The sequence below is a fragment of the Hemicordylus capensis genome, chromosome 12 (assembly GCF_027244095.1).
Source record: "Hemicordylus capensis ecotype Gifberg chromosome 12, rHemCap1.1.pri, whole genome shotgun sequence".
In the NCBI taxonomy this organism is placed as follows: Eukaryota; Metazoa; Chordata; class Lepidosauria; order Squamata; family Cordylidae; genus Hemicordylus; species Hemicordylus capensis.
The window spans coordinates 9,677,511-9,703,005 of record NC_069668.1 but is presented as its reverse complement, the minus strand read 5'-3'; the positions used below and the strand labels follow the sequence as shown (position 1 = coordinate 9,703,005).

The following is a 25,495-nucleotide window of genomic DNA, read 5'->3' as shown; positions in this document are numbered from 1 at the left end:
CATAATCATCATACAAAGAGTTGTCTTGGCTTCTTCTGGAATTGTACAAACGAGTGAAATCCTGTATGGATTCGAGGCTCAGGGTACCGCAGAATCTCGCTCAGGAAAAGTAAGGCGTCGGGAGCTTTGATGCGGAAAGGGCTGAAGCGGACCGCTTTCTGCATTCACCCATGATGGGTACAGCATGGCTCCCGCTTCATCGAGACCATTTCCTTTGGTCTTTGGGGAATGTGGCTTCTGATCAGCCGTCCCACAGGGTTAGGTCTCCACCGTCTCCAGGTGTCTCAGCTGATCCAGCCGGGACAGCGAATCCACACTCTGCTCTCCGTTGGCTGTGCTTTCCGGCAAGGGCTTCCGGATGCTTGACCTGCCGGAGAAACAACAACAGACTGGAAAGCTGGTCACGAGGACGGCACGCGACTTTTTGCAAAAAGGTGTCGGCACTTCTGCCCTTCCTTAGGAGCATCGGAAGCTGCCTAATGCTGAGTCAGACCCTTGGTCCATCTAGCCCAGCATTGTCTACACTAACTGGCAGCGGAGCCTTCCTTTACAGAGGCAGTCTACCTCTGAATACCAGATACTGGGGATGGTGTCTATGACTGCCCATTTGGGGATGGGGGCTGTAGTTCAGTGGAAGTGCATCTGCTTTCCGTGCAGAAGGTCCCAGGGTCAATTCCCTGGTAGAGGCTGCTGCCTGAAACCTTGGAGAGCCGCTGCCAGTCAGAGCAGAGATGGACCAAGCGAGATGGACCAAGGGTCTGACTCAGTAGGAAGCAGCTTCCTACGTACAGGGGAAATGCAGCCTACTGTAAATGCAAGATCTGTCTTTTGGGGCTAGACAGCAGGTGATTTGTTAATGTGACATGAAACGGTCTGCTAAGAAGTCCATCTGCTCGTAATGGTGGAATTCTAATGGCTGGACTTTGGGCACGTATTGATTGGAAGGGCAATTCCCCTTCCATAGGGACACAGGAAGCTGCCTCCCGCTGAGTCAGACCCTTGGTCCATCTAGCTCAGCACTGTCTTCCCATATTGGCAGCGGCTTCTCCAAGGATGCAGGCAGGAGTCTCTCTCAGCCCTATCTTGGAGATGCTGCCAGGGAGGGAACTTGGAGCTTGCAGATGCTCTTCCCAGAGTGGCTCCATCCCTTAAGGAGAATCTCTTCCAATGCTCACACATGCAGTCTCCCATTCAAGTGAAAACCAGGGTGGGCCCTGCTGAGCAAAGGAGACCATTCATGCTTGCTACCACGAGACCAGCTCTCCTCCCCAAGGGAGGAGAAGCATTCCTTAGGCCTGGGGATCAAGGACACGGTGAAGGAACTGAGTCTGTTTCGCCTAGAAAAAAGAATTGGGGATACGATCGTTTGACAGCTGCCCTTACAGCACAGTTGGTTTTACGCCTGAAGTCAACATACCTCACTCTTCATATTTTTTGCCTCGGTAGAAGTTGCTCTTTTTGATCAAGTACAGCAGCACCAAGTCACAGAAGAAAGCCCCCTAAAGAAAGAAATATGATATTAAAAAAGAACTCATGACCCCAGGGATCCCCAAGGTCATCAGACTACAGGTCCCATCATCCCCAGCCACAATGCCCTATGATCAATTGGCTGGTGGATTAACTCAGAGGTTCCCAGCCTGTGGTGCTCCAGATACTGCTGGACTACAACTCACATCATCCCAGATATTGCATGAACTACAACTCACAAATTGGCTGGGGGTGATGGGAGTTGTAGTTCGGCAACATCTGGAGCAGCACAGGTTGAGAATGCTGCAGTTCCCAAGCTTGAGTCCCCAGAAGTTGCTGGACTACAATTCCCATCACATACACCCCTCACCAGTGGCCGGAGGGGATGATGGGAGTTGTAGTCCAGCAACATCCTGGGACCCAAGTTTGAGAAAGCCGTGTGGATTACATGTTTTAACAGAAAGAAACTTGGGCCCTTAATCCACAGCTGCGCATGGGTGCACCGAGACCTTTGCCCCTGCTGTGAGCTGAGTCTCTAAACAGGGAGGGACGCATCGCAGATCTCTGATGAAATGACCCTTTTTGGTGTGGAGCCTTGTTGGCATTGATCAAGACCAGCAGCATCCACCTCCTGTGATTTACTTACTGCGCCCATCAGTGCAAGGCCTGATCCCACGTTGATTACGGTTGGGATGATGTTAAATTTCCCTGCCTGCCAGAAAACAAAACAAAACAAAACATGTTTATAAGCTACATAGGAAGCTACATAGGAAGCTGCATAGGAAGCTGCTTCCTACTGAGTCTGACCCTTGGTCCATCCAGGTCCGCAGTGTCTACACTGACTGGCAGCAGCTCTCCAGAGTCTCCGGCAGAAGACCTCTCCTGCTACCGAGGCTCCTTTAACTGGAGATGCTGCCAGGGCACCTATCCAAGAGATAACTCTTTATATTTAGCACGGAGAGAGCAACATCAGCCCAGCAGAAGGCTGGGGTCTCTCTGGCATGTGTGTGTTGGGCAGGGAGGTTCTTTGTTGTGCTTTGTTCGTAGGGTTTGCTCATACCTTTTGCTATGCAAACCACTTTATACACCTTCCTCCCTGAGAAAAGCAGTGTAAATATTTCTATCAACCATACTGAAGCAAGATCTGGGGCCTTCTGCATGCAAAGGAGATGCTCCAGCACTGAGAAACAGCCCCTTCTTGGGGCATGGCTGCCCCGTAGACCCCTCTGAGCTTCCCAAAGAGTAGGAGGAGGTCTGTGCAGTGAGTAAATACAGACCCACCCCCACGCCCATTTCTCCAGCCTTCCGAGTCTCACCTTGCCGTTCACCATAACGTCAAAGCGGATGCCATAAGCCTTGATCAGGGTGCGAAAATCAGTGTTGTTGGCGTCCCTGTAATACTTGGCAAATCTGAAAAGCAGAAAAAACATGGTCACGTCCAAATGCCAGCCGATCAAGCGCCAAGGCACAGCATGAGGCCCAAGGGATAAAAACATAAGAAGGTAAGAGCAGCCCTGCTGGATCAGGCCCAAGGAGGCCCATCTCGTCCAGCATCCCATCTCACACAGTGGCCCACCAGATGCCTCTGGGGAGCCCACAGGCAAGAGGTCTATGCATGCCCCCTCACTGCTGCTGTTACTCCCCTGCAACTGGGATTGAGAGGCATCTTGCCTCTGAGGCTGGAGGTGGCCCACAGCCACCAGACTAGTAGCCACTGATAGACCTGTCCTCCATGAATCTGTCTAAGCCCCTTTTAAAGCCATCCAAACTAATAGCCATCACCACATACCGTGACTGAGAATTCCACAGATTAATTATGCATCGTGTGAAAAAGGCCTTCCTCTCGTCAGTCCTAAATTCCTCGACCTTCCATTTCAAGGGGTGACCCCTGGTTCTAGTATTGTGAGAGAGGGAGAGAAATCTCTCTCTGTCCACTCCATGCATAATTTAATACACCTCAATCATGTCTCTCCTTAGTCACCTCTTTTTCAAACAAAAGAGCCCCAGATGCTGTAGTCTAGCCTCACAAGGAAGGTGCTCCACCCACCCTGATCATTTTGGTTGTTCTCTTCTGCACCTTTTCCAGTTCTACAATATCCATCTTAAGATACGGTGACCAAAGCTGTAAGCAGGACTCCAGATGTGGCTGCACCACAGACCGATTTCAGACCGAAACGCTGCCTGGGTGCCTCCATCAAGCTCTGGCCAAAAGGAGAGAACGGCCAGGTGAGGATGCCAGACCATCACGGCAGCCTGTGGACAGCAATAGGCCAGAGGGCCATGCTCGACCCCAGCTTGTACGTAGCCACTCGCCTTGGGTGAACCGTGAAGTTCCCCCAGGCAACCAGGCAGGCCATCTTTCATAAACTGGAATATGGCTCAGGGGTTATCCCAGGAGACTGATTGCCACCAGGACAATTAGGAAGGATTTCTTCATACAGTGCATGATTAATCTGTGGAATTCTATGCCACGGGATGTGGTGACAGCCACCAGCTCGGCGGACTTTCAAAGGGGCCTAGAGAAGTCCAGGGAGGACATGTCTATCAATGGCTACTAGTCTTGATGGCTATAGGCTACCTCCAGGCTCAGAGGCAGGACGCCTCTGAATCCCAGTCGCAGGGGAGCAATGGCAGGAGAAGGGCCATGCCTCCATCCATCTGGTGGTCAACTGTGGGAAACAGGATGCTGGACTTGGGCCTGATCCTCCAGCAGGGCGCTTGTGATGTTCTTAGAGCTGATAGTTTTTAAAAATTATTTATTTCCAGCCAGCAATTTTTAAAATTTCTTTCCACCCATGTGCCACAAATGGCTAAGAGAGATATTATGTGTGGTCAGCGAGGCCAGAAAAATTGTTGTGGTCTGGTAAGATTGGTGGATAATGCTCAGTTCTGGCCTGCTTCTTACAAGCCGCTTTCAGGCCAGACTTGCTCTCTGGTCTGCCCATGATAATAAGGGTCAAGCCAAATATTCACCTTTCATGTGTTCTAACGGAGTATGTTTGTCGGAATTCCCTCTGGGGTGACAGCAAAGTGGGGAATACCTCTGTTGTGGCCCCTGTCACCTGCTAATGCTTAAAATAAAGTTTAAAACTTATTGACCAATTCAGGTGCCTTTTTAGCAGATCAAAATATCTTTAGTTGATTAAATCCGATTAACGTCTGTGAGTGGGCAAAGCTAGCTGCTTGCGGGCTTTGCCTCCCTAGGCAACCGTTACCTGAAGTTGTATCCGGACGCAATGGCTTTCTCCGCAAACTTGCTATCCAGACGGCTAAAGGAATAGTGAGGGTTGCAGGCAGTGGGAGCTTTGTCCAGGTCACAGTTCCACTCAATCTGAATTCCTATCACACCACCCTTCACCAAAGAGAAGATGAGGTTTTCAGTGGGAGCTTTGCTTTGGGATGACCCAGCCCTCTCCCCCAGTGGGCCCCATCATGATGTTCTCTCCCCCCCCCCCCCGCCGCCGCCACCACCACCACCACCACCACCACCGGCAACCTGCTCAGTTGGTTCCGCTGATTTGAGCCACCTGCCCCTCGGATCACTGCTGCTTTTCTTGGGGTTTGGCTTTTTAAATTTGTGGGAGGGTGGGAGAATTTTTAAATCCTTCCAATTTTATTGAATCACAGAATGTTGGAGAGGGAAGGGAACCTCATGTTGGAAGTGAAGGACTATGTGCTGTCTCTTGTCTCAATGACAGTGGAGGACAGACTAGTGAGTCAGAGGGCTAGAGGGTCAAGACACTGGTCATCCCTTCTCTACTGCTCTGACACTATCCCTTTGGAATGAAGATTGCTACTCTCAGGCACACTTCCTTCCTCTCTCCCCTTCTTCTTCCTTCCTTCTACCTTGCAACATGCAAGCTCCTCTCCCCTGCACCATGTGTGCAGAGATGCAGAATCCATCTGCATCCAGCTAGCAAGCTAGATTAGATATCTCCTCACTTTCCTATCTAGAATGGAGTTCTCTAATAAATACCACTTATATTGATTCAAAACTATGAACTGGCTCCAAGTTACTTTACTCTCAGCATACACGCATGCCTAACTAAATTCCGCTGTGTTGTACCTCTGTGCACTCTGCTGTAATGAAAAAGGGTTTCTCCTTACCAGAGAGAATTCCCAACACCTCAGAGGTCTTCTAGTACACCTCCCTTGCTCAGGGCAGGAATCTGCTACAGCATATGAGACAGATGGCAGTCCACCTGTCTGGAAGTCTTCAGCAAAGGACAGTCCACCATTTCATGAGGCAGACTGTCTGTCTGCAAGTGGAACGCCAGGGGCCCGAGGATACCTGCCTCAACAGTTTAGTGGAGGCCAATAAAGAGAGAGAGAGGAAGTCATCTTTATTTTGAGGCTTTTGTCCTCCTGTGTGAGTGTTATTGGATGGAGAAAAGAGATCTGGAGCAAAGATTTTGGTAGGGATTAGGATTTAGCCCAGACTAATAAAATAATCCCTTCGGTCCCTTAAGGAACGATATAATATTGAATCTCAACATTTGAATACGCCTAAACCCCAAAGAGCAGAGTGTCTGGCCTGAGCACCTTGAGGGAGTCTGTCTGCTCAGAATGAGAAAGGAAGTGGCTGGTTCTACCCTTTTCTGGCTACAGACTCTGGGGTTGGCTGGAATCCTGAACTGTCCAATGAGAAGGCTCCAAAAGGTGAAGGTTCTGCCCAATCAAATTAAAGGAGAAGGAACTCTGCAAGTGGAGGCTTTGTCCAATCAGTTTAAAAGTGACAGCTTGTATGGGTCTACCTGGGTCAAATGGAGGAGCAGACTGAAGACTTTGGTCTTCATCCACCTCATCTTCAGGGAGCCTGGCAGTAAAGTGGCTAACTGGCCAGCAATGGAGGGGAGGACCAGGTTGAACATCTTGGGCCTCAGACAGCAGAAGGGACAAAGACCCAGGATGGCAGCTGCCGGTCAGCTGCAGATGAACTCTGGGTGCTCAGGATGCTAAGGTGACCGGCTCCAAAAGCCAGCAGAGGCCATGGAAGAAATAAAAAGGCCCCTTTTATTTTGAGGGTTATTGGGGTGAAGAAAGGCGATCTGGACCAAGCTTTCAATAGTGGATAGCCGAGCCCTATTAGACAAATAAAGAATCTTTAAATTATTGTAAATAAGTTTTGATTTAATTATTTAAATTATTATTAAATTTAATTCTAAATTTAATTATTTTAAATAATTTTGTGGAACATAAATAATCTTTCCACAATAAATAATCTTATTTATTGATGGGTTTGGTTATTTTCAACTTTATACAAGTATGATTGAAACACCCTGCTTAAACACATAACTGTTCCCTTACACACACACACAATATTCTGTGGTTATGTATCAAATCTCTGCATCAGCCAGAGATTATTGCAGCCAGGGGTGGGTGTTATGGGGGTTGCCAATCTGGTAAGGCTCAGCTTGAAGTTCACAACCCCTGCACGAGGCGGGGCGGGGGGCAGGGGAGAGGAACTTGGGGGGACATTTTTCTGGCCGAGTGCAGGCGACGGGATCTGGCCCACGACAGGAAGCAGAACGACACACTCCATACCTCCGACCCCATTTCCTGGAAGTCGCTCCCAGCCCAGCGGATGAGGTTTCCCAGGCGGAATATGGGGTAATAAGGTTGTTCCAATCCGTAGCGGCACGTTTTCAAGTAGGCATCGTCTTCAGTGTCCAGAACGTTGGTCCTGTGTTGGGGTGCACAGGAGGCAATGAGTTAGGGGGCGCAACTGCGTTGAGCTAGGTGTTTGGTTTCTCAGCCTTGGATCCCCAGATCTTGTTGGACTGCAAATGTGGCCACTGTGGCTGGGGGATGATGGGAGTTGTAGTCCAAGATGACTGGGGGACCCAATATTGTTTTATAAGAAGCCGTGTATCTGCCCCTCCCCAAAGAACTCTGGGAACCATAGTTCAGTAAGCAGGGCCAGGGATTTCCAACGGCAAACGTTCTGGACCCTCTCTAAACTATAATTCCCAGCATCCTCCAGCCATGGTATCACACATTTAGAAATGCAGGTGGTCTCCGTGACAGCTCCTATAGCCACACCCACCACAATGGCCACACCCCCTACTGAGAGAAGTGCAATAATTTGACGGGTCCTGTTACAAGAAATCGAACATGGTTTCCTAATCCTACAGAGCTTGACCCCGCCCCCTGGTTATTCACCCAGAAGAGGAGTCTGGATGGTCAGTCTCAAAGGATGGAGAATAACCCTGCTAACCCCTGCTAACTGGGCAAAGAGGCACCTTTAACCATGGTGATTCTCTTTATTTAGCAGGGGGAGAGTAACTGGCCCTCTCCACCCCCAGCACAGAACTTCCAGTGACTGTTGCTGGTGTCTATCTTGTGTTTCTTTTTAGAATGTGAGCCCTTTGGAGACAGGGAGCCATCTTATTTGTTTGTTATCTCTCTTTGTAAACCGCCCTGAGCCATTTTTGGAAGGGCGGTATAGAAATCGAATTAATCATCATCATCATCATCATCATCATCATCATCATCATCATCATCATCTTTCTAGCAGAAGACAGGGAGAATGGTCTGAAAACCAACTGTAATCCTTGAACTTGATGTTAGTGTTGTGTCAGACATACCCTGAGAAAGATTACAAGGCTCATAGGGCATGGCGAACTGAACATGGGGCAGAACTGTGATACTGCAGCACAGCAGGCCAATACCAAAGAACGGGAGGGTGTGATTGTCTGAACCCATCTTCAGTAGGCTTCTCCTCCATGAATTTGGTGACTCCTTTTCCAACTCCTTCTGTGCTAGCAGTCACACAAACAGAAAGCATTCCTTCACCCACAACAGAGAAGGAGGACCTGGGAACCAGAACTTACTTGGAGAATTTGAACTTGGGGAACCGGATGGCATTCTTGATGTAAACCGTGAAGTTCTCAGCATTGGCCAGAAGAGGTTTCCTAAAGGGAAGGACGGATTAGGAAGGGGATTGAAACTAAAACTGTTACTATCATAATGCCCTTATACAAATCTATGGTGCAGCCACATTTGGAGTACTGATCACCATACCTCAAAAAAGACATTATAGACCTGGAGAAGGTGCAGAAGAGGGCAACCAAGACGATCAGGGGTCTCGAGGACCTTCCTTACGAGGCAAGGCTACAACATCTGGGGCTTTTTAGTTTAGGAAAGAAGACGACTGGGAAGACATCATAGAGGTCTATAAAATTATGCATGGGATGGAGAGAGTGGATAGAGAGAAATCTGCCTCCCCTCTCGCATAACACTAGAACCAGGGATCATCCCATAAAACTGTTTGCCAATAAATTTAGGACCAGCAAAAGAAAATACTTCTGGACACAACACATAATTAACCTATGGAATTCTCTGCCACAAGATGTGGTGACAGCCAGCAGCCTGGATGGCTTTAAGAAGGGCTTAGACAAATTAATGGAGAACAGGTCTATCAGTGGCCACTAGTCTTGATGGCTATAGGCCATCTCCAGCCTCAGAGGCAAAATGCCTCTGAATCCCAGTTGCAGGGAAGCAACCACAGGAGAGAGGGCATGCCTTCACCCCTTGCCTGTGGGCTTCTCAAAAGCATCTGGTGGGCTACTGTGGGAAACAGGATGCTGGACTAAATGGGCCCTGGGCCTGATCCATCAGGGCTGTTCTTGTGATTGCCTGGATTAGTGGTAATCCTGTCTAGGAGCCTCTTTGACCTGTATTAAAAATGTGGAGAGATTAGACACAGATAACCAGGAATTCATGGGAACCAACTTGGATTTGCCTTTCTTCTCCACTGGACACCACGCTAAGATCTCGCAGGTCCCACTCATGTTACTCCCGACCTTCAGGCAGCGACCCATCTTGACTCCTGCAGGGTGAGCAAGGTTACAGAGAGCACGTCAGCGAGTCCTACAGCCTTTGATCTCTGTTTCGAATAGTCCTTCTGGAAGAGGGCTCTGTTGGTGGTCTTTTAAAAGGGAGGAGATCTAGTCCAAGGGAGGAGAGCTGGTCTTGTGGGAGCAAGCATGACTTGTCCCCTTTGCTAAGCAAGGTCTGCCCTGGCTTGCATTTGGATGGGAGACTACATGTGTGAGCACTGGAAGAGATTCCCCTCAGGGGATAATGGGGCCGCTCTGGGAAGAGCATCTAGGTTCCAAGTTCCCTCCCTGGCAGCATCTCCAAGATAGGGCTGAGAGAGATTCCTGCCTGCAAACTTGGAGAAGCCACTGCCAGTCTGTGAAGACAATACTGAGCTAGATGCACCAAGGGTCTGACTCGGTATATGGCAGTTTCCTGTGTCCCTAAAATAAATATATCCAGGAAAGTACAGTTTTTTGTTGGTCCTAAATTTCCTGCCAATCAGTTTCATGGGATGACCCTTAGTCCTTGAGTTGTGAGTAGGAGAGGTTTTCGATCTACTCTCCCCACATGGTTCTCTCTTTAAGAGAACGCCTTCTCCTTCATCAATCCTGCTGCCTCTCAAGATCATCTGGAGAGTTCCTTTTGCGGTTGCCACCGGTTCAGATGGTGGCAACCCGACTCCTCAAGACCGGGCCTTTTCTAGAGTTGCCCTGGGACTCTGGAACATGCTTCCTAAAAATTAGAGTTCCCTCTTCTCTGAATTTTTAAAAGAAGGACCTGAAAACATGCCTGTTTAGCCAGGCTTTTAGTCTATAGTTTTAAAGCTTCGGGTTTTAGGGTTTCTATTGTATTTTTACATGGTTTCAATTGTGTCAATGTTTTTCATGGTTTTTAGAGTGTGAACCGCCCAGGGACATTTTTATATGGTATAGAGATGTAAACAATGAATAAATAAAATGATAAATCATGCATAATTCTATAACCTTATCTCCCCTTAGTTGCCTTTTTCTAAACTAAAGAGCCCCAGATGTTGTAGCCTTGCCTTGTAAGGAAGGTGCTCTAGGCTCCTGATCATCTTGGTTGCCCTCTTCTGCACCTTCTCCAGTTCTACAATGTCTCTTTTGAGACATAGTGACCAGAACTGTACATAATACTCTTAAATGTGGCTGCACTATTGATTTGTACACAGACATTACAAGAATCACATTTTTATTTTCAATCCCCTTCCTAACGACCCCTTGCATGGAATTAACCTTTCCCCACCAGCAAATCCCATGCTAGGGATTGGATGCTAACAAGGCAGTCTGAAAGGTCTTACCGTTGCCAGCAACCACGGCTTCCCCAGCAGGACAGTCCTGGTCCCGATAACAGAGCGTATCCGGGACGCTGGAACTCTAGAAGGAAAAGTACAATAAGAACAGGAGAACGCACGCAGGGGACTTGATTCAGGGTGCTTTTGGTCACTGACTGTAAATAAAGTAATCTGAATCTGATTCAGAGCGGAGGCCCTGAGCAAACACTCTTCACTCCCTCCTTAGCAGGGGTGTAGAAAGGTTGTAGTGGGCCCAGAGACAGGATTTTAAAATGGGCGCCCCCCCCTCACTGAAGCTCAGCTCATGAAGTAAAGAAATCGTAAATGAGGCTGAATAGTGGTAACAAAAAGCAGAGTAAAATGTATATATATCTCCTATGTGCCACAATAGAACATCCTCCTAAATTATTTTTTAAAAGGTTTTGTAAATTGTGGACGATGCAAGTCATTGAATGGTATTAGAGAAAGACCTGCTGTTCTGGTAGCTGCAGGTCTCAACACTCACTTCAATTTCGGAGGATGAATACAACTGAAGGAAGCCCGGGCGGCTGCGCGGCTGGGGGAGTCAGTCATGTGACTTGCCTCTGGGGGGGCCCCCAAGGCAGTGGGTCCCCAGACAACTGTCTCCCCTTGCCCTATTATCGTTACGCCCCTGCTCCTTTTTAAAAGCTCAGAGAGTGGCAAGCTGGATCTTAAAATGTGGGCCATGCCCAACCGCTATAAAATGTCCGATTTCCAGCAAATATGTGGTGCACATGGAGAGGACACGGAGCTTTTCTGCCTAGTAGTTAGCGTTTCAAATGAGCATGAGGGAGAGCTGGCTTCCTAGCCTTAGGTCGCCCTGTGACGTTCACTGGGTAGCCTAGAGCGACTCACTCTCTCTGAGTCCAACCTACCTCACAAGGTGGCTGTGAGGATGAAAAGAGGGGGGCAGAAACCTGGGCACAGCCCTGAGCTCCTTGGGGGCAGGATAAAAGCATGGAACATAAATAACATTTTTAATTAATTATTAGTAAGAGGAGGAGTTGGAAATTTTGCTTCTCACTGCTCAGACAGCTGCCTCCTACAGCATGTCTACACTACAAATTTAAACCAGTTTGACATTAATGGCATCTTCCAAAAACCCATGGGAAAAACCCATGTTGTATTCCCAGATTCCGGCTAGCCCCTTACAGGACTACAATTCCCAAGGTCCCTTGATCTGGAAGCCATGGTGACTTAAAACCAGCTTGAAAGTGGATTAAATTTGTGGCGCAAACACAGAAGGTATCACTGGAGCCAACCAAATATGAGAAGCCGTCCCATCGGAGGGGCATCAGCCCAGGAGGAGGAAATGCCGCTACCGCCGGATGTGAACCATATTTGCTCAGTGTCGTCTCCCCAACCCAGATTCCCCGTTCTCTGCGTCTTACCTCCGCACAGGTGGCCTGTTGCTGGTTTGGGGTGACTATCAAGTTGGTCATTATGAAGAAGACACTTTCACCCTACATGGGGAAAAGGCATACAAAAACAACATCTGAGAATTGGCTCCTAAGAGCTTATCATGGGACCAGGGAGGGAGACCTGTGGTCACATTTGCACACATGCAGACTGGCACTCAGAACTCAGTCCTCTGCTAACTGAGCAAAGAGGCACCTTTTAAAAGCGGCGATTCTCTTTTATTGAGCAGAGGGAGAGCAACTGGCCCTCTCCGTCCCCAGTACAGCATCCCTCCAGTGGCTGTTGCTGGGGTCTATCTTATCTTATCTATCTTTTTAGATGGTGAGCCCACTGGGGACAAGGAGTCATCTTTATGTATTATTATTTTCCTGTGTAAAGTGGTCTGAGAACTTTTGTTGAAAAGTGGTATATAAATATCCGTAGCAGCATCTGCCACTTGGAATAAATTGGGCAAAACTGTGGACCACCTCCAGCCTCAGAAGCACGATGCCTCTCAAAAGTGGCAGGGGAGCAACAGCAGGAGAGAGGGCATGCCCTCACCTCTTGCCCGTGGGCTCCCCAGAGGCATCTGGTGGGCCACTGTGTGAAACAGGATGCTGGACTAGATAGGCCATGGGCCTGATACAGCAGGTTCTTAAGATGCTGCATGTTTAATTGTAAGTCATTTTTCCTCCTTGTGAAGACAAGTCAGGAGGCATAGTGGGATATCACGGAGAAGTCCCCCTCTTGCCATGATGGTCAATGGGCGATTGCCACTAATCACTCTTTCACAACCTCACCTACATCTCAGGATTTTTACAAGGATAGCAAGGAGTCGTTCTGGTACACCAGCTCTCCTGAGAAGCCAGACCCTGAGATTTGGGAGGCGGAGCCTGACCAAGCAAGGCGGAGCCTGGGCTTGTTTGACCACCCCCTCAAAAGAGAGGGGTCAAAGAACTTTAGAGCTGGGAGGGGACCTTCGAGTTTGTCCAGTCTGACCCCCTCTGTAGTGCAGGAAATGACGACAGCGTTTCTGACATGGCCCTCCTGCCACTGTCTGAAAACCTCAATGGATGGAAAGCCTGCCACAATGGGTGGCTGAAAATTTGTAATAAGAAATGCAATTTCAGACAGCAAAGGAATCTCCTTCTGTCCACTTGCCCTTGAGAAACTTTAATAGAGACGACCTGCATTAACAGTATGGGATTAAGAGCTCCCATCATCAAGAACCATAGCAACATCAATCATATTCCACGTCCTTTAGTTCCGAAGCACTCTGGATTCAAGACGCAGTCTGACAAAAAGGCACTTTAATTTGTGGTCCATTACTGCTTTGCTTAAAATATCCGTTGGCTTGGCCGCGACAGATCCTGCTTATTGCTCTGTCAGTATTTCTTGACAAAGGGCAATCTGCTCCTTCGCTTCAGGAGGAGTCCTGAGGGGGGACTGCATTAACCTTGAAGCAGCATCGACAATTAATCCCGAAAGCCCTGAGGAATTCCAGGAAGGTCTTCAGCCCAACTGGCCTCCTCTCTCTCTTAATGATTTAACAAAGAGGTCATACTGTAGGAGAAGGAAGCACAAACAGCCATGACTGTTGGGGGGATGCAAAAATGACCACCACCTTTCAGTCATCCAAACCCTCCAAACATACAAACAAAAATCTTGTTGGTTTCACTATGCTGAAGAAGTGCTTTGGTTACAGCTGAATTAGAACTCAGACCCGGAGCAGGTCTCCAACCTGCATCGAAAGGCAATGTGAGGATCAGCCAAAAGAACAGCCGGGGTAGGCAGCAAAATTAAGTCAACAGCAGTAACCCCTGTTCACCGGGCAAAGAGGAGCCTTTTCAACATGGTGATTCTCTTTACTGAGCAAGGAGAGAGCAACTGGCCCTATCTGTCCCTAGCACAGCATCCCCCCAGGTGGCTGTTGCTGGTGTCTCTCTTATGTTTCTTTTTAGACTGTGAGCCCTTTGGGGACAGGGAGCCATCTTATTTGTTTGTTATTTCTCTATGTAAACTGCTTTGGAAACTTTTGTTGAAAAGAGGTATATAAATATTTGTTGTTGTTGTTGTTACCTGTGGGGGAATGACGTAGTCCGCGACGTCCCAGATCCTCTCACCCAGCTCGGACGTGTTGGTGAAGGCCACGCCTTTTAACTTGGTGATGACGGAGCTCTGGATGGAGGTATCCACGTCTTGGTACCCTTTCTTGACCACAAAGACCCACCTGGGAAAGCCACAGAAGGGTAAGTGAAAAGCTGATGGAAAAAAACCTCCGGGAAAGGACTTGTCAGAGCTGGGCTCATTAAGCAAAAGGCCTCTGTTCATGCTTTGTGGTACCCTTGTTCTTAAAATTTGGGAAGGAGAGCTGGTCTTGCGGTTGGGCATAAATTGCAGTAGGGCATGAATCGTCCCCTTTGTTAAGCAGGGTCTGCCCTGATTTGTATTTGGATGGGCAACTACAAGTGAGGGCTGTAAGGTGTCCCCCTTAGGGGATGGGATGGAGCATCTGATTCCATGCAGGAGGCCCCAGGTTCAATCCCTGGCGGCATCTCCAGGTAGGACTGGGGAAACCTTGGAGCAGCCGCTGCCAGTCAGTGTAGGCAATCCTGAGCTAGACAGGCCAAGGGTCGGATTCAGTCGGAGGCAGCTTCAAGTGCATATTAGGAGCACCCATAACTAGCTGGCAGAGCATCTACTTTGCATGCAGAAGGTCAATCTCTGCCAGTATCTCCAGATAGGACTGGGAGAACTCCTGCCTGAAAGCTTGGAGAGCCACTGCCAGTCAGTGTTGACAATCCTGAGCTAGATGGCCCAAGGGTCTGACTCAGTAGGAAGCCTCTTCCTGTCCAGATCAGTGGCAGAGCATCTCTTTTGTATGCAGAAGGCCCCAGCTTCAATCCCTGGCAGCATCTCCCGGTAGGGCTGGAGAAAGCTCCTGTCTGAAATCCTGGAGAGCTGCTGCCGGTCAGTGTAGACAGTCCTCAGCTAGATGGACTGAGGGTAACACTCAGTACACAGCAGCTTCCTGTGCACTTTTGTTGTTGTTGTTCCAGAGCTGAACCCAGATTATGGAACTCCGTTCTGGGACTGAGCCCTTGCAATTAAGACCTGGATTTGGCCCAGGAAGGATGTGGTTGGAGATTCGCTCCCAGAAATATCCCCGGACGTATATAAGCAGCTCCTCCGAGCACCTGCTGGCAGGGGCGGCGCTTCCATTTAGGCGAACTAGGCAGCTGCCTAGAGCGCCAAAATGGAGGGGGCGCTGGCCACGTAGGGGCGAAAATACAAAGTTCTCCTGCAGAGCGCATCGGCGCGCCCCCGGAACGGTCCCTTCTGTGCAGCTTTCCCCCCCGCCCCCTTATCTCCCAGGGCTTGTAGAATACGCTGGCGGTTGTGGGACTGACGACTGAATTTGGTACCGCCGGATGCCTTGCAAGAAAAACAGTGTCTCCTGGGCTGCCTAGGTGGCGTGGGGGGAGCAAGGGGTTGCGCGGGTGACAGATGCTTGGACTTTTTCTTCTTTTTCTTGAGCAGTGTAGGCGCCGCTACAGTTGCAACCGGGTCTGAGGGGCCAGGGAGAGGTGGCACGCTCTGCTTTGGCTGCTTTGGAAGGGGGGACCACGGAGTGGGAGGAGAAGCTGGTGGTCGCTTCTGCTTCTTTGAGCTCAATCACGACCCTGTCAGCTTTGCGCCCCCTTGGAATCCGAGGCCGAGGACAGCCTGACAGTCAATTTCGGAAGAGGTGGCTGGGCGCCGCTTGGACCTGGGAGGGCGGGGACCGAGTCGGGAGGCAAGGGCATAGCCAGGTCTGAAGATGCGGCGCGGGACCGGCAGCAGAGGCAGTGGTCCCGGGCGAGGATTAGGCCTGGCCAGAGAGAGTGCAGACTGGAACGACGCCTCAGGAGTAGCTTACATGGTGTGTGTTGGCAACACAAGTCCCGTAAGGGGAAGAGGTTGTGCCGGCAGGCTTGCAGCCGCTGGGTCTCTGCACGCACGCGCGACTCGGCCGGCGGGGTGCCGAGTCACGCTGTCGCTGAGCATGCGTGCTGCCTAGCGTCCATCCTGCACGTGGTCGCGGATTTGCACGGAGCCCCCGAGGAGAGCGTCGTTGGGGCTGCAGCAGGTGCAGTGTGCAGGCAGGACACGGAGGCGCCGCACAACAAGAACGTGGCGGCGGGGCGGTGTGAAGCCAGCGTGGTGGTGGTCACTCACAAAAACAAGAAGGTGTGTGTTTTCAACTTATTTATTCTCGCAGTCTATTTCCTCTATGTTGTTGCAAAGCTTGGTTGGGATGGGAAACATCTCTGGAAATCTACTAGCTGCTCACTGCAGCCTGCAGGGCTGTCCCCCAAACTGGGATCATGGCACAAGAAAAAGGGTAAAGCCTCCTTCTGCAGTACTGCAGTCTTTGCAGATACAAATGGACTCCTTCGCCTATGACTGCTATTAACATTTTTAAAGTCAGGTCCTAGAACACCTGTGTCTATCTGGCTTGGCCCTGAGCTGGCCCTCTCAGAATTTAATTTGCCATTTATGCCACCCCAAAATATTAGTTTTACTTCTGCCATTGGGACTCTGGCAAGTGTTCAGATGAGAAAAGTGAGGCCCTGAGATAATTTCAGGTTAAGTACTATCTGATCCCAACTTTTCCAGATCCCCAGAGGCAAAACATAAGCACAGATTACACCTGTGAATGTCCTTTTTAAATGCTGGGCTGTTTAATATAAACATACCATAACAGTATTTTATTTATTTAATACATCTCTATACTGCCTACTGCAGAAGTCTCAAGCTATGTCACAGGGTTGTTGTGAGTAGAAACCTAAGTATGTAGTATACCGCTCTGGGCTCCTTGAAGGAAGAGCGGGATATAAATGTAAAAATAATAATATCAAATTCAAACAACAAATCAGTAAAACTCAACCAAAAGCCTAGCTGAAGAGATGTATCTTCAGTTTTGTTTCCTAAAAGTAATCTGGGATAGAACAGCTCTAATCTCAGCAGAGAGTGTTCCACAGCCCCAAGGCAAATACAGAGAAGGCCCTCTTTGAATTACCACCAGGCTAACCGATGGCACCCCCAGTCTAACCTTAGGAAACATAGGAAACTGCCATATACTGAGTCAGACCATTGGTGTATCTAGCTCAGTATTGTCTTCACAGACTGGCAGCGGCTTCTCCGAGGTTGCAGGCAGGAAACTCTCTCAGCCCAGCAATGGGACAAATTGTGGAAATGGACGTCGGACGTAAACCCACCCACCCCGATTACCTGATGTGCCTTGAAATCCCCCACCCCCGAGTTACAGTACTACCTGCTGCATATACTTCATAACCTTGTGGGTTTCCAAATCCTTGTGTGTAAATCGAACATGCTGAAGCATCAGCACTTGACCTGAAGGAACTGTTAACAAAATTTGCAAAGGAAAAGGCACGTAAAATAAGATTTTGATTTGCTTGAAATTGAAACATTAAATAGACTTAAATTTCAGCATCACATTTAACATTTTTCAAAGTGATTTCTGTGCTAAAACTGTGTTCTGTTTGAGAAAATAAATCAGAAATTGTTTTATGACTTGTTTTCACAATTTTTAAAAAATAAATTAACAATTTCAAATTCTGTGCTTTTCATTCTTCCTATAATACATCTGTGTTTGAAATATGATTGGCCGGGGGGGGGGGGGGCGCCAGAAGGTGATCTCGCCTAGGGCGCAAAAAACCCTAGCACCGGCCCTGCCTGCTGGCTTCTCCTTTTGAGAAAAGGAGAAGTGACCGAGAACTCAGCCTTTCTGATGCATCCCTCCCTCTCTAATTGGAATTCCAAACATACCTCAAACAACTTGGCACATGCAGAAAAAGCAAGTCATACAACTCCCTGGCGAGAAAAGCTTTCTGGGTTGAATTCCTGCCTGCCGTAAACCTGTTAAATAAGCCATAGCAAGGGGACAGCCCTGCCTTAGGCTGCTTAGCTTCATTATTATCACCTACATTTTATATCCCGCTCTTCTTCCCAGGAGCCCAGAGCGGTGTACTACATACTGAATTGTCTCCTCACAACAACCCTGTGAGGTAGGTTAGGCTGAGAGAGAAGTGACTGGCGCAGAGTCACCCAGCAAGTCTCATGGCTGAGTGGGGATTTGAACTCGGGTCTCCCCGGTCCTAGTCCAGCACTCTAACTACTACATCACACATGACTCTGGAGAGCTCTGAACTTTCATGTTGCTGGGCAGGATGTCTCACTGGGTGCTCAGCCCAGAATACAACCAAGGAATTACCCAGGCGATGTAATTAAACCCTGCCAGCTGCACTTGGAGGCATGTTGATACCCACAAATAAAAAGAGGAAGGTGGCTTGAGCACCCAAGCACTGGAGAGGCGTCAAAGACGCAGAGGAGAGCTGGTCTTGTGGTCGCCAGCATGACTTGTCCTTTTAGCTAAGCAGGGTCTGCCCTGGTTGCATTTGAATGGGGGACTAGAAGTGTGAGCACTGGAAGAGATTCCCCTCAAGGGATGGAGCCACTCTGGGAAGAGCAGAAGGTTCCAAGTTCCCTCCCTGGCAGCATCTCCAAGACAGGGCTGAGAGAGATTCCTGCTGCCTGCAACCTTGGAGAAGCTGCTGCCAGTCTGGGTGGACAATACTGAGCTGCTTGGACCAATGGTCTGACTCAATATGTGGCAGCTTCCTCTGTTCCTATGAATGGGAGACTTGATGTGTGAGCTCCATAAGATATTCCCCTTAAGGGGATGGAGCCGCTCTGGGAAGAGCAGAAGGTATCAAGTCCTCTCCCTGGCAGCACCTGCAAGATCGGGCGGAGAGAGATTCCTGCCTGCAACCTTGGAGAAGCCACTGCCAGTCTGGGTAGACAAGACTGAGCTAGATGGACCAAGGGTCAGACTCTATATGGCAGCTTCTATGAATCTGGGATATTTTGCATGCAAAACAGGGGCTCTTCCACTGAGCTATGGATGTTCCTGATTAACTTATAAAGTTGTCTCCTACTGAGTCAGAACCTTGGCCTACCTAGCTCAATATTGCCTGCACTGACTGGAAGCAGCTCTCCAAGGTTTTCAGTCTCAGGGTTCTTTCCCAGTCCACTGCCACAGACTGAAGCTTCTGCATGCAAGGCAGATGATCCTCCACTGAGCTACAGCCCCATCCCCTAAGAAGCTCCTGTCTACTGAGTCAGAGCATTTGTCCATCTAGCTCAGTATTGTCTACACTGACTGGCAGCGTCTCTCCAAGGTTGCAGGCCGGAGCCTCTCTCAGCCTTGCCTGGAGATGCTGTCCAGGGCTGAACCTGGGACCTTCCTCATGCAAAGCAGGGTCTCAGGAGAAGAGCAAGGCTCCTTCCACAGCCAGTAGCCTGCCCTGGAATGGCAACAAAGCCTCAACGGAGGCACGGGCATTGCCAGTTGCTTCATAAGATCACCCTCTGATGCCAACCTGGCCTTCGCATCCAGTCCTCCCTCTCACAGGGATTCCCCAATGCCATTGACTACAACTCCCAGCATCCACAGCTGCAACCACCTTTGGGGATTATGGGAGTTGTAGTCAATGTCATCGGGGAATCCCTGGGAGAGGGTACCCTGGTCCCATCGCTTTTCGTTGCCCTCTGACATCGAAGGCCACACACCAGTACGCCTCTCTCTGCAGTCATGAGGACTGGCTAAAAAAGATGAACACTCCATGCACCCATTCTGCACGCCCGCCGAATCTCTGCCTGCACACAGAAAGCCCTGTGCTTAGATCGCCTCCTTCGGCAGCTGGCAAGAAGCGTTCTCTCTTGCACACACTGGGAGGAGCTTTGTGGTTTGAGCTCCCTTGAGGAGTCCATCATGCTGGGAAAAGTTAGGAACATGGGAAGCTGCCATATAGTGAGTCAGTCCACTGGTCCATCTAGCTCAGTATTGTCTTCACAGACTGGCAGCAGCTTCTCCAAGGTTGCAGGCAGGAGTCTCTCTCAGCCCTATCTTGGAGATGCTGCCAGGGAGGGAACTTGGATGCTCTTCCCAGAGCAGCTCCATCCCGAGGGGAATATTTTACAGTGCTCACCCATCAAGTCTCCCGTTCGTATGCAACCAGGGTGGACCCTGTTTAGCTAAGGGGACAAGTCAGGCTTCCTACCGCAAGACCAGCTCTCCTCTCCTAAGCTGAAGGAAAGAGAAGAAGAGGACGACCAGCAGCCAGGTGGATGGACTCAATTACGACAGCCATGAAAGCACCACTGAGAGACCTGAAAGGCCAAGCGGAAGAAGATCATCCGGGAGAGAATCTATCTATGGGGTCGCAAGTAATCAAGCAAGCAAGCAATCAAACAATCAATCAATAAAAACAGGGCGGAGAGTGACTCTCCTGAGGGCAAAGGGGGTCTCAGGCATCCCTGCAAAAATCATGGAACACTTTGCTAGGAGCAAGAGCCACAGAGAAGTTGCACGTAAACCATGAGGAATTTCGTTTGAACATCCAAGTGCAAGAGTAGGGCAGAATAGACAAGCCGAGGCTTTCTAGCTATTGTTGGACTACAACTCCTATCACCCCCGGCGCAATAAATCGCACACATACTCTCTACATGCAGCAAACTGCAAAAGCATCCTTCACGGCCGGCCGGCCGGCCTGCTTGCAAAACCTCCAGCGAAGGAGACCCCCCGTCATTTCATGAGGCGGAGAGTTCCACTGCCCAACAGCCCTTACGCTTAGGAAATTCCTGCTGACGTCTAGCCCAAATTTTCTTCCAATTTAGAAACTTGGGATTTAATCCACATAATTCATTGTATACAGATCCAGCAAGAACTGAGCTGAATCTCCAGTCAGTCATACCTACATGAAACCTGGAAAAGGCACCCACCTCTGCAGTTTTGTTGATGTGCAAATGCACCTCAATTTGATCAATCCCTCTAGATGATTATTAGGCAGTTCAACTCCTTTCAAGAGGTTAGACAGCCCTGATTATTATTATTTTTGTTTAGCAATGCCATAAGGTGTCTTACAGATCAGCACAACAGATATGTTGAGCCAGAATAGCATCGTGGTTAGAGTGTTGGACGGGAAGACCCGAGTTCGAATCCCCAATCAACCATGAAACTCACTGGGTGACTCTGGGCCAGTCATGCATCTCTCAGCCTAACCGACTTCACAGGGTTGTTGTGAGGCTAAAAAGAAACATGTACACCACTCTGAGCTCCTTGGAGGAAGAGTGGGATATAAATGTAAAAAATGAATGAATATATGTTAGGAACCTCAAGGGAAACATGTGGGATACAAGGTCTTTCTTTGGCTGTAGTTTGACTGGACATGACTGTTCCACGTTTTGCAATTAGACTCCCTCATTAATACAAATACGACGGAAATATACCGCTTTACAACAAAAATTCCCAAAGCGGTTTACATCAATATTAAAGAATGAATGAATGGATGGATGGATGGATGAATAAAGATGGTTCCCCAAAGAACTCCCAATCGAAAAAAGAAGCATAGGATAGACCCCAGCAACAGCCACTGGAGAGTTGGTGCTGGATAGGGCCAGCTGTTATGGCTGGATAGGGCCAGTTGCTCACCCCTCCTGCTCAATCAAAAGAATCACCACTTTTAAAAAGGTGCCTCACTCACTGCTCAGTTAGCAGGGGTTCATGCAGGTTAAGGATCCTGCATGAAAGCACTAGGGCATGTGCAGAGTGCCTGCTCAGGGCAAACAGCAGCCACAGGCATGCTGGCTTTAAAAAGCCATTCTGTACGGAGCACAAAGCCGTTATATGGCTATATGCCCCCCACTGTATATTTAGAGAAGGCGCATTATTGGTAGCATTAATCTTAATGGTAAAGCGGGGGCGCGGGGTGGGGGGAGAGAATAAAGGGTAAATGTTCCTAAAAGCATTTTATATAATCGTAGAGTTGAAAAGATGACCTCAGAGGTCTTCTAGTCCACCCCCTCCCTGCTCAGTGCAGGAAACTGCTATGGCATCCTTGACAGATGGCCCCAAACAGAGCCCCTGAACAGAGAACATTTATCTCATCTACACTGGATAACTACGAAGAGCCCCCACACACTTCATGAATTAGCAGAAAGGGGTCAGAAGGAGATACAGCAGATAGACTGCACCCCGGATCCACTTTTCCTAGGGATGGATTAATGCTCAAGGAAAAGAGTGACACAAACTTCCCTGGAGGTGAATTCCAGAGATTTTAAGAACAGCAGAAGAGCCCTTTTTAGCTCTCAACACATGTGGCAAAGCCAGCCCACCTATCCCCATCATTTGTGCCCAGCATTTGTGCCCGAAAGGTACACTGTCTTGGAACATGGAGGCTCCATCAAGCTAGCACAGCTACGTGCCACTGACAGACCGAATCCTTCCTGCATTCATCTAAACAAGTAGAGTTCAGAGGTGTATCAGGACACACAACCATGTGCACATTTACAATGACAAGCCTAGGTCCCCAGATGTTTTTGGACTACAGCTCCCATCATACCCTGCGACGGTGGTGACCACTGTGGCAGGGGTGATGGGAGTTGTAGTCTGACATCTGGGGACCGAGCCTTGAGGATCCCTACATCATGGGAATCAGCTCTTCTGATGCACTCAGAAAAGGGGTTTTATTTTGAACAGCTGTTCCAAAAGTCATCTGGGGACTTCTGTAAGTCCAAAGTCCAAAGGGCAGATCCTAACATGCCTGTGCAAAACTATGCCTATTTTTGACTCGGGTTCCTAGGAAGAGCCCTGTCGGATCATCCGGTATTCTGTTCCCTTCAGCAGCTAGCCAATTGCTGCCCCCCAGAAAGCTGGGCAAAAAAGGTCAATCACTCTCTGATGTGTTGCTCCCCCAGCGCCTGGTATTCAGGGGTATACTGCTCCTGTACATGGAGGTTTCATTCTAAACCACCATGATTAATAGCTGCTGACGGGTCTGCCATCACATGCATCTAATTATTTATAAAGAGTTACAAAAAGAGCCATGCTGGATTAGACCCTGAATCCATCCCATATTTCCAGATCATGTTCAATTCAAGCAGATGCTCCCAGGGAAAAACTCCAAAGCAGGACTTGAGGGCAGGAGCCTTCTCCTGCTGATGCTCCCCAAAGACATCTGGCATCTACAGGTAGACTGCCTGTTAACATGGAGGTCCCATTTTTATCCACTGTGGTGAAGGACCAAATGAATCTAATTCTTTATACATAATTCTAAATCCTATTTATCATAATATAATTGATCATATCTATAAAAAGAATAGATGTGTACAAAGAATCATGTTTTATAAAATATTGTATAATATTTTATAATAATTTAATATATAATCTATCTATTACATAAATATGAAATATCACGATTTAATGTATGGAGAGAATTATGAGGCGGCCCGATGCATCGGAACAAAGGCCCACCCCATCCAGCCTTTCGAGGGTTCTCCGCCTTGGGTCCCCAGATGTTGCTGGACTACAACTTCCATCATCCCCTGATGCCGTGGATTCTGGGGTCTGTATCCTGGTGTTGTCTGGGGTCTGCCGTCCTTCACTTCCAGCCCCAGTTAACCGGACACTTCCGGAACACCCCCCCAAACTGGGCACAGCATGTGTGACCTTCAGTTGCCACTGGAGGGCTCGCCACTCCGGAGCCAGCGTGCCAAACCACACAGCCAACCACCGTCCCCTGCAAACCACTGACCCACCAGACCTCGGGGAGAAGCAGCTGGACTCTGGGACTGGAGCTCAGAGCTCAGCTTCTTCGGGGCAGGCATCTCTCCCCCAAGCCCAGCCCAGTCGGATCCCCAGATGTGGTTGACTACAACTCCCCTCATCTCCAAGCAACGGCTATTGCAGCAGGGGATGCTGGGAGCTGTAGTCAACCATATCTGGGGATCCATGTTAGAAGCTCAGCTTCTTCTGGGCAGGCGGGCAGGCCGATCTCCCCGAGGGTCTCCCCTGGGTCTGGTGGGTCCCTTCTTGTGTCCCCCCCCCACACACATACCCGCTGTCCTCCTTACCCCACGATGTAGGCCATGATGGAGAGCTGGACCACCCGGTAGAGGACCCCCACCTTCTTGTTCTTGGCAATGACATACTTCTCGGTCTTTTAGTCGAAGAGCGACAAGCACAGCGCCTTCCAGGCCACCTGCCCCATCCTGCCGGCCGGCCGGGCATCAGAGGCACATTGGGAGCAGCCGGAGAAGCGGGCCTGGAGGCAGAGGCAGCAGCACAGCTCCTCTCTCCTCCGGGCTCTGCTGCGTCTTGGCAGAGGATGGAGCCTGTGAGGACGAAGGACTCCGCCGCTGCGGCTGACTGCAGAGAACTGGCAGCATCAGCATCAGGAAGGGGAGGAGGAGGGAGTGGGTAGGTATGTGGAAGAACCAGCCAGCCCCCTTCCTAGGAACCTGTCCCCGGCTGCGTCACAGCCAGCTCTGCTCTCTTCCCCCACCACCCCTGGCATGCTTAGCTCTGCTCCACACATGGAGACCTGTGTTTCCCAGGAAGCTTGCATCATCAGACTGGGTGGCAAAGATTTAGGCACAAGCCAAGGAACTTCAGTTTGTGGCCTCACACGCTGAGGGACCTCTGAATCACACACACACACACACACACACACACACACACACACACACACGGCCAAATTTAAGGTTTTACCATATGGGTCTTTAATATAATTTATTCGTTTGTCCTAAACCGCCCTTCCTCAAGTGGCTCAGGGCAGTTTTTACATGAGAATCAAACCCATCAAAGACTGAAACCAGATTAAAATTCCGATTCAAAATAGAGATCATGAAAAGCCCAGCTCAAAAGATGGGTCTAGATTCCCCAAGGAAGATAAATCCTCTTATTTAAAGGTGTTTTTCTAATGCAAATAGGCTTCATTGGAAGCTGCCATATACCGAGTCAGACCCTTGGTCTATCTAGCTCAGGATCGTCTACACAGACTGGCAGTGGCTTCTCCAAGGTTACAGGCAGGAGTCTCTCTCAGCCCGATCTTGGAGATGCTGTCCGTGAGGGAACTTGGAACCTCGATGCTCTTCCCAGAGTGGCTTCATCCCTTGAGGGGAATCTCTGACAGTGCTCACGCATGTAGTCTCCCATTCAAATGCAAACCAGGGCAGACCCTGCTTAGCTAAGGGGACAAGTCATGCTTGCAACCACAAGGCCAGCTCTCCTGGTTAGGAAGAGACTGGTCTTCCCAAGCAATCGATAGAGAGCAGAAATAGATTCATTACATAAGTTCCAACTGCTACATGCACTGCCACATAACGTGTGGTTCAGGTCTCAGTTTCTGCTAGCAGGCAAGTTTAGCATCCTTCTCTTTCATGTTAGCCACAGCACAACTCCTGAAAAACACAGTTCTCAAAACATGTGACAACAGCTCAGCCGACACAGGCGAATGCTCTTTCCTCTAACCTTGCAGTCACCTTATTTCTTCTAGTCTCTCTTTAATCTTGCCCACATGCCATCTTCAACTGATCTGACACACCTCCCACGGTCCCTCTTTTGTGCAA

The 25,495-nt window shown here is 49.2% G+C and overlaps 1 protein-coding gene across 2 annotated transcripts; it reads right to left on the bottom strand.

Annotated features, from left to right (window-relative positions):
• Positions 1-16: 16 nt before the first annotated feature.
• P2RX5 (purinergic receptor P2X 5) lies at positions 17-25,489 on the bottom strand. 2 transcript variants are annotated; one of them, XM_053275117.1, is made up of 12 exons: positions 25,398-25,489; positions 14,102-14,252; positions 12,016-12,087; positions 10,610-10,685; positions 9,202-9,298; positions 8,301-8,381; positions 7,012-7,150; positions 4,683-4,819; positions 2,784-2,877; positions 2,114-2,179; positions 1,418-1,499; positions 17-367 (listed from the first exon to the last, which is right to left on the bottom strand). In XM_053275117.1, exons 3-11 carry the CDS (start codon positions 12,064-12,066, stop codon positions 1,419-1,421), a joined length of 822 nt encoding a protein of 273 aa, XP_053131092.1. In that variant the 5' UTR covers positions 12,067-12,087; positions 14,102-14,252; positions 25,398-25,489; the 3' UTR covers positions 17-367; position 1,418. The 2 variants fall into 2 exon arrangements, with proteins under 2 accessions (XP_053131092.1, XP_053131091.1); XM_053275116.1 differs by lacking the exon at positions 25,398-25,489 and adding an exon at positions 23,999-24,238.
• Between the last annotated feature and the right edge of the window lie 6 nt (positions 25,490-25,495).

Bases quoted from the DNA above. Each gene is read 5' to 3' on its own strand.
- P2RX5 (XM_053275116.1), bottom strand. The intron at 4,820-7,011 runs GTATGGAGTGTG...TCTTTGGTGAAG, and splicing joins TCCAGGAAATGGGGTCGGAG to GGTGGTGTGATAGGAATTCA. The intron at 2,878-4,682 runs GTAACGGTTGCC...TCTGCTTTTCAG, and splicing joins GCGTCCGGATACAACTTCAG to ATTTGCCAAGTATTACAGGG.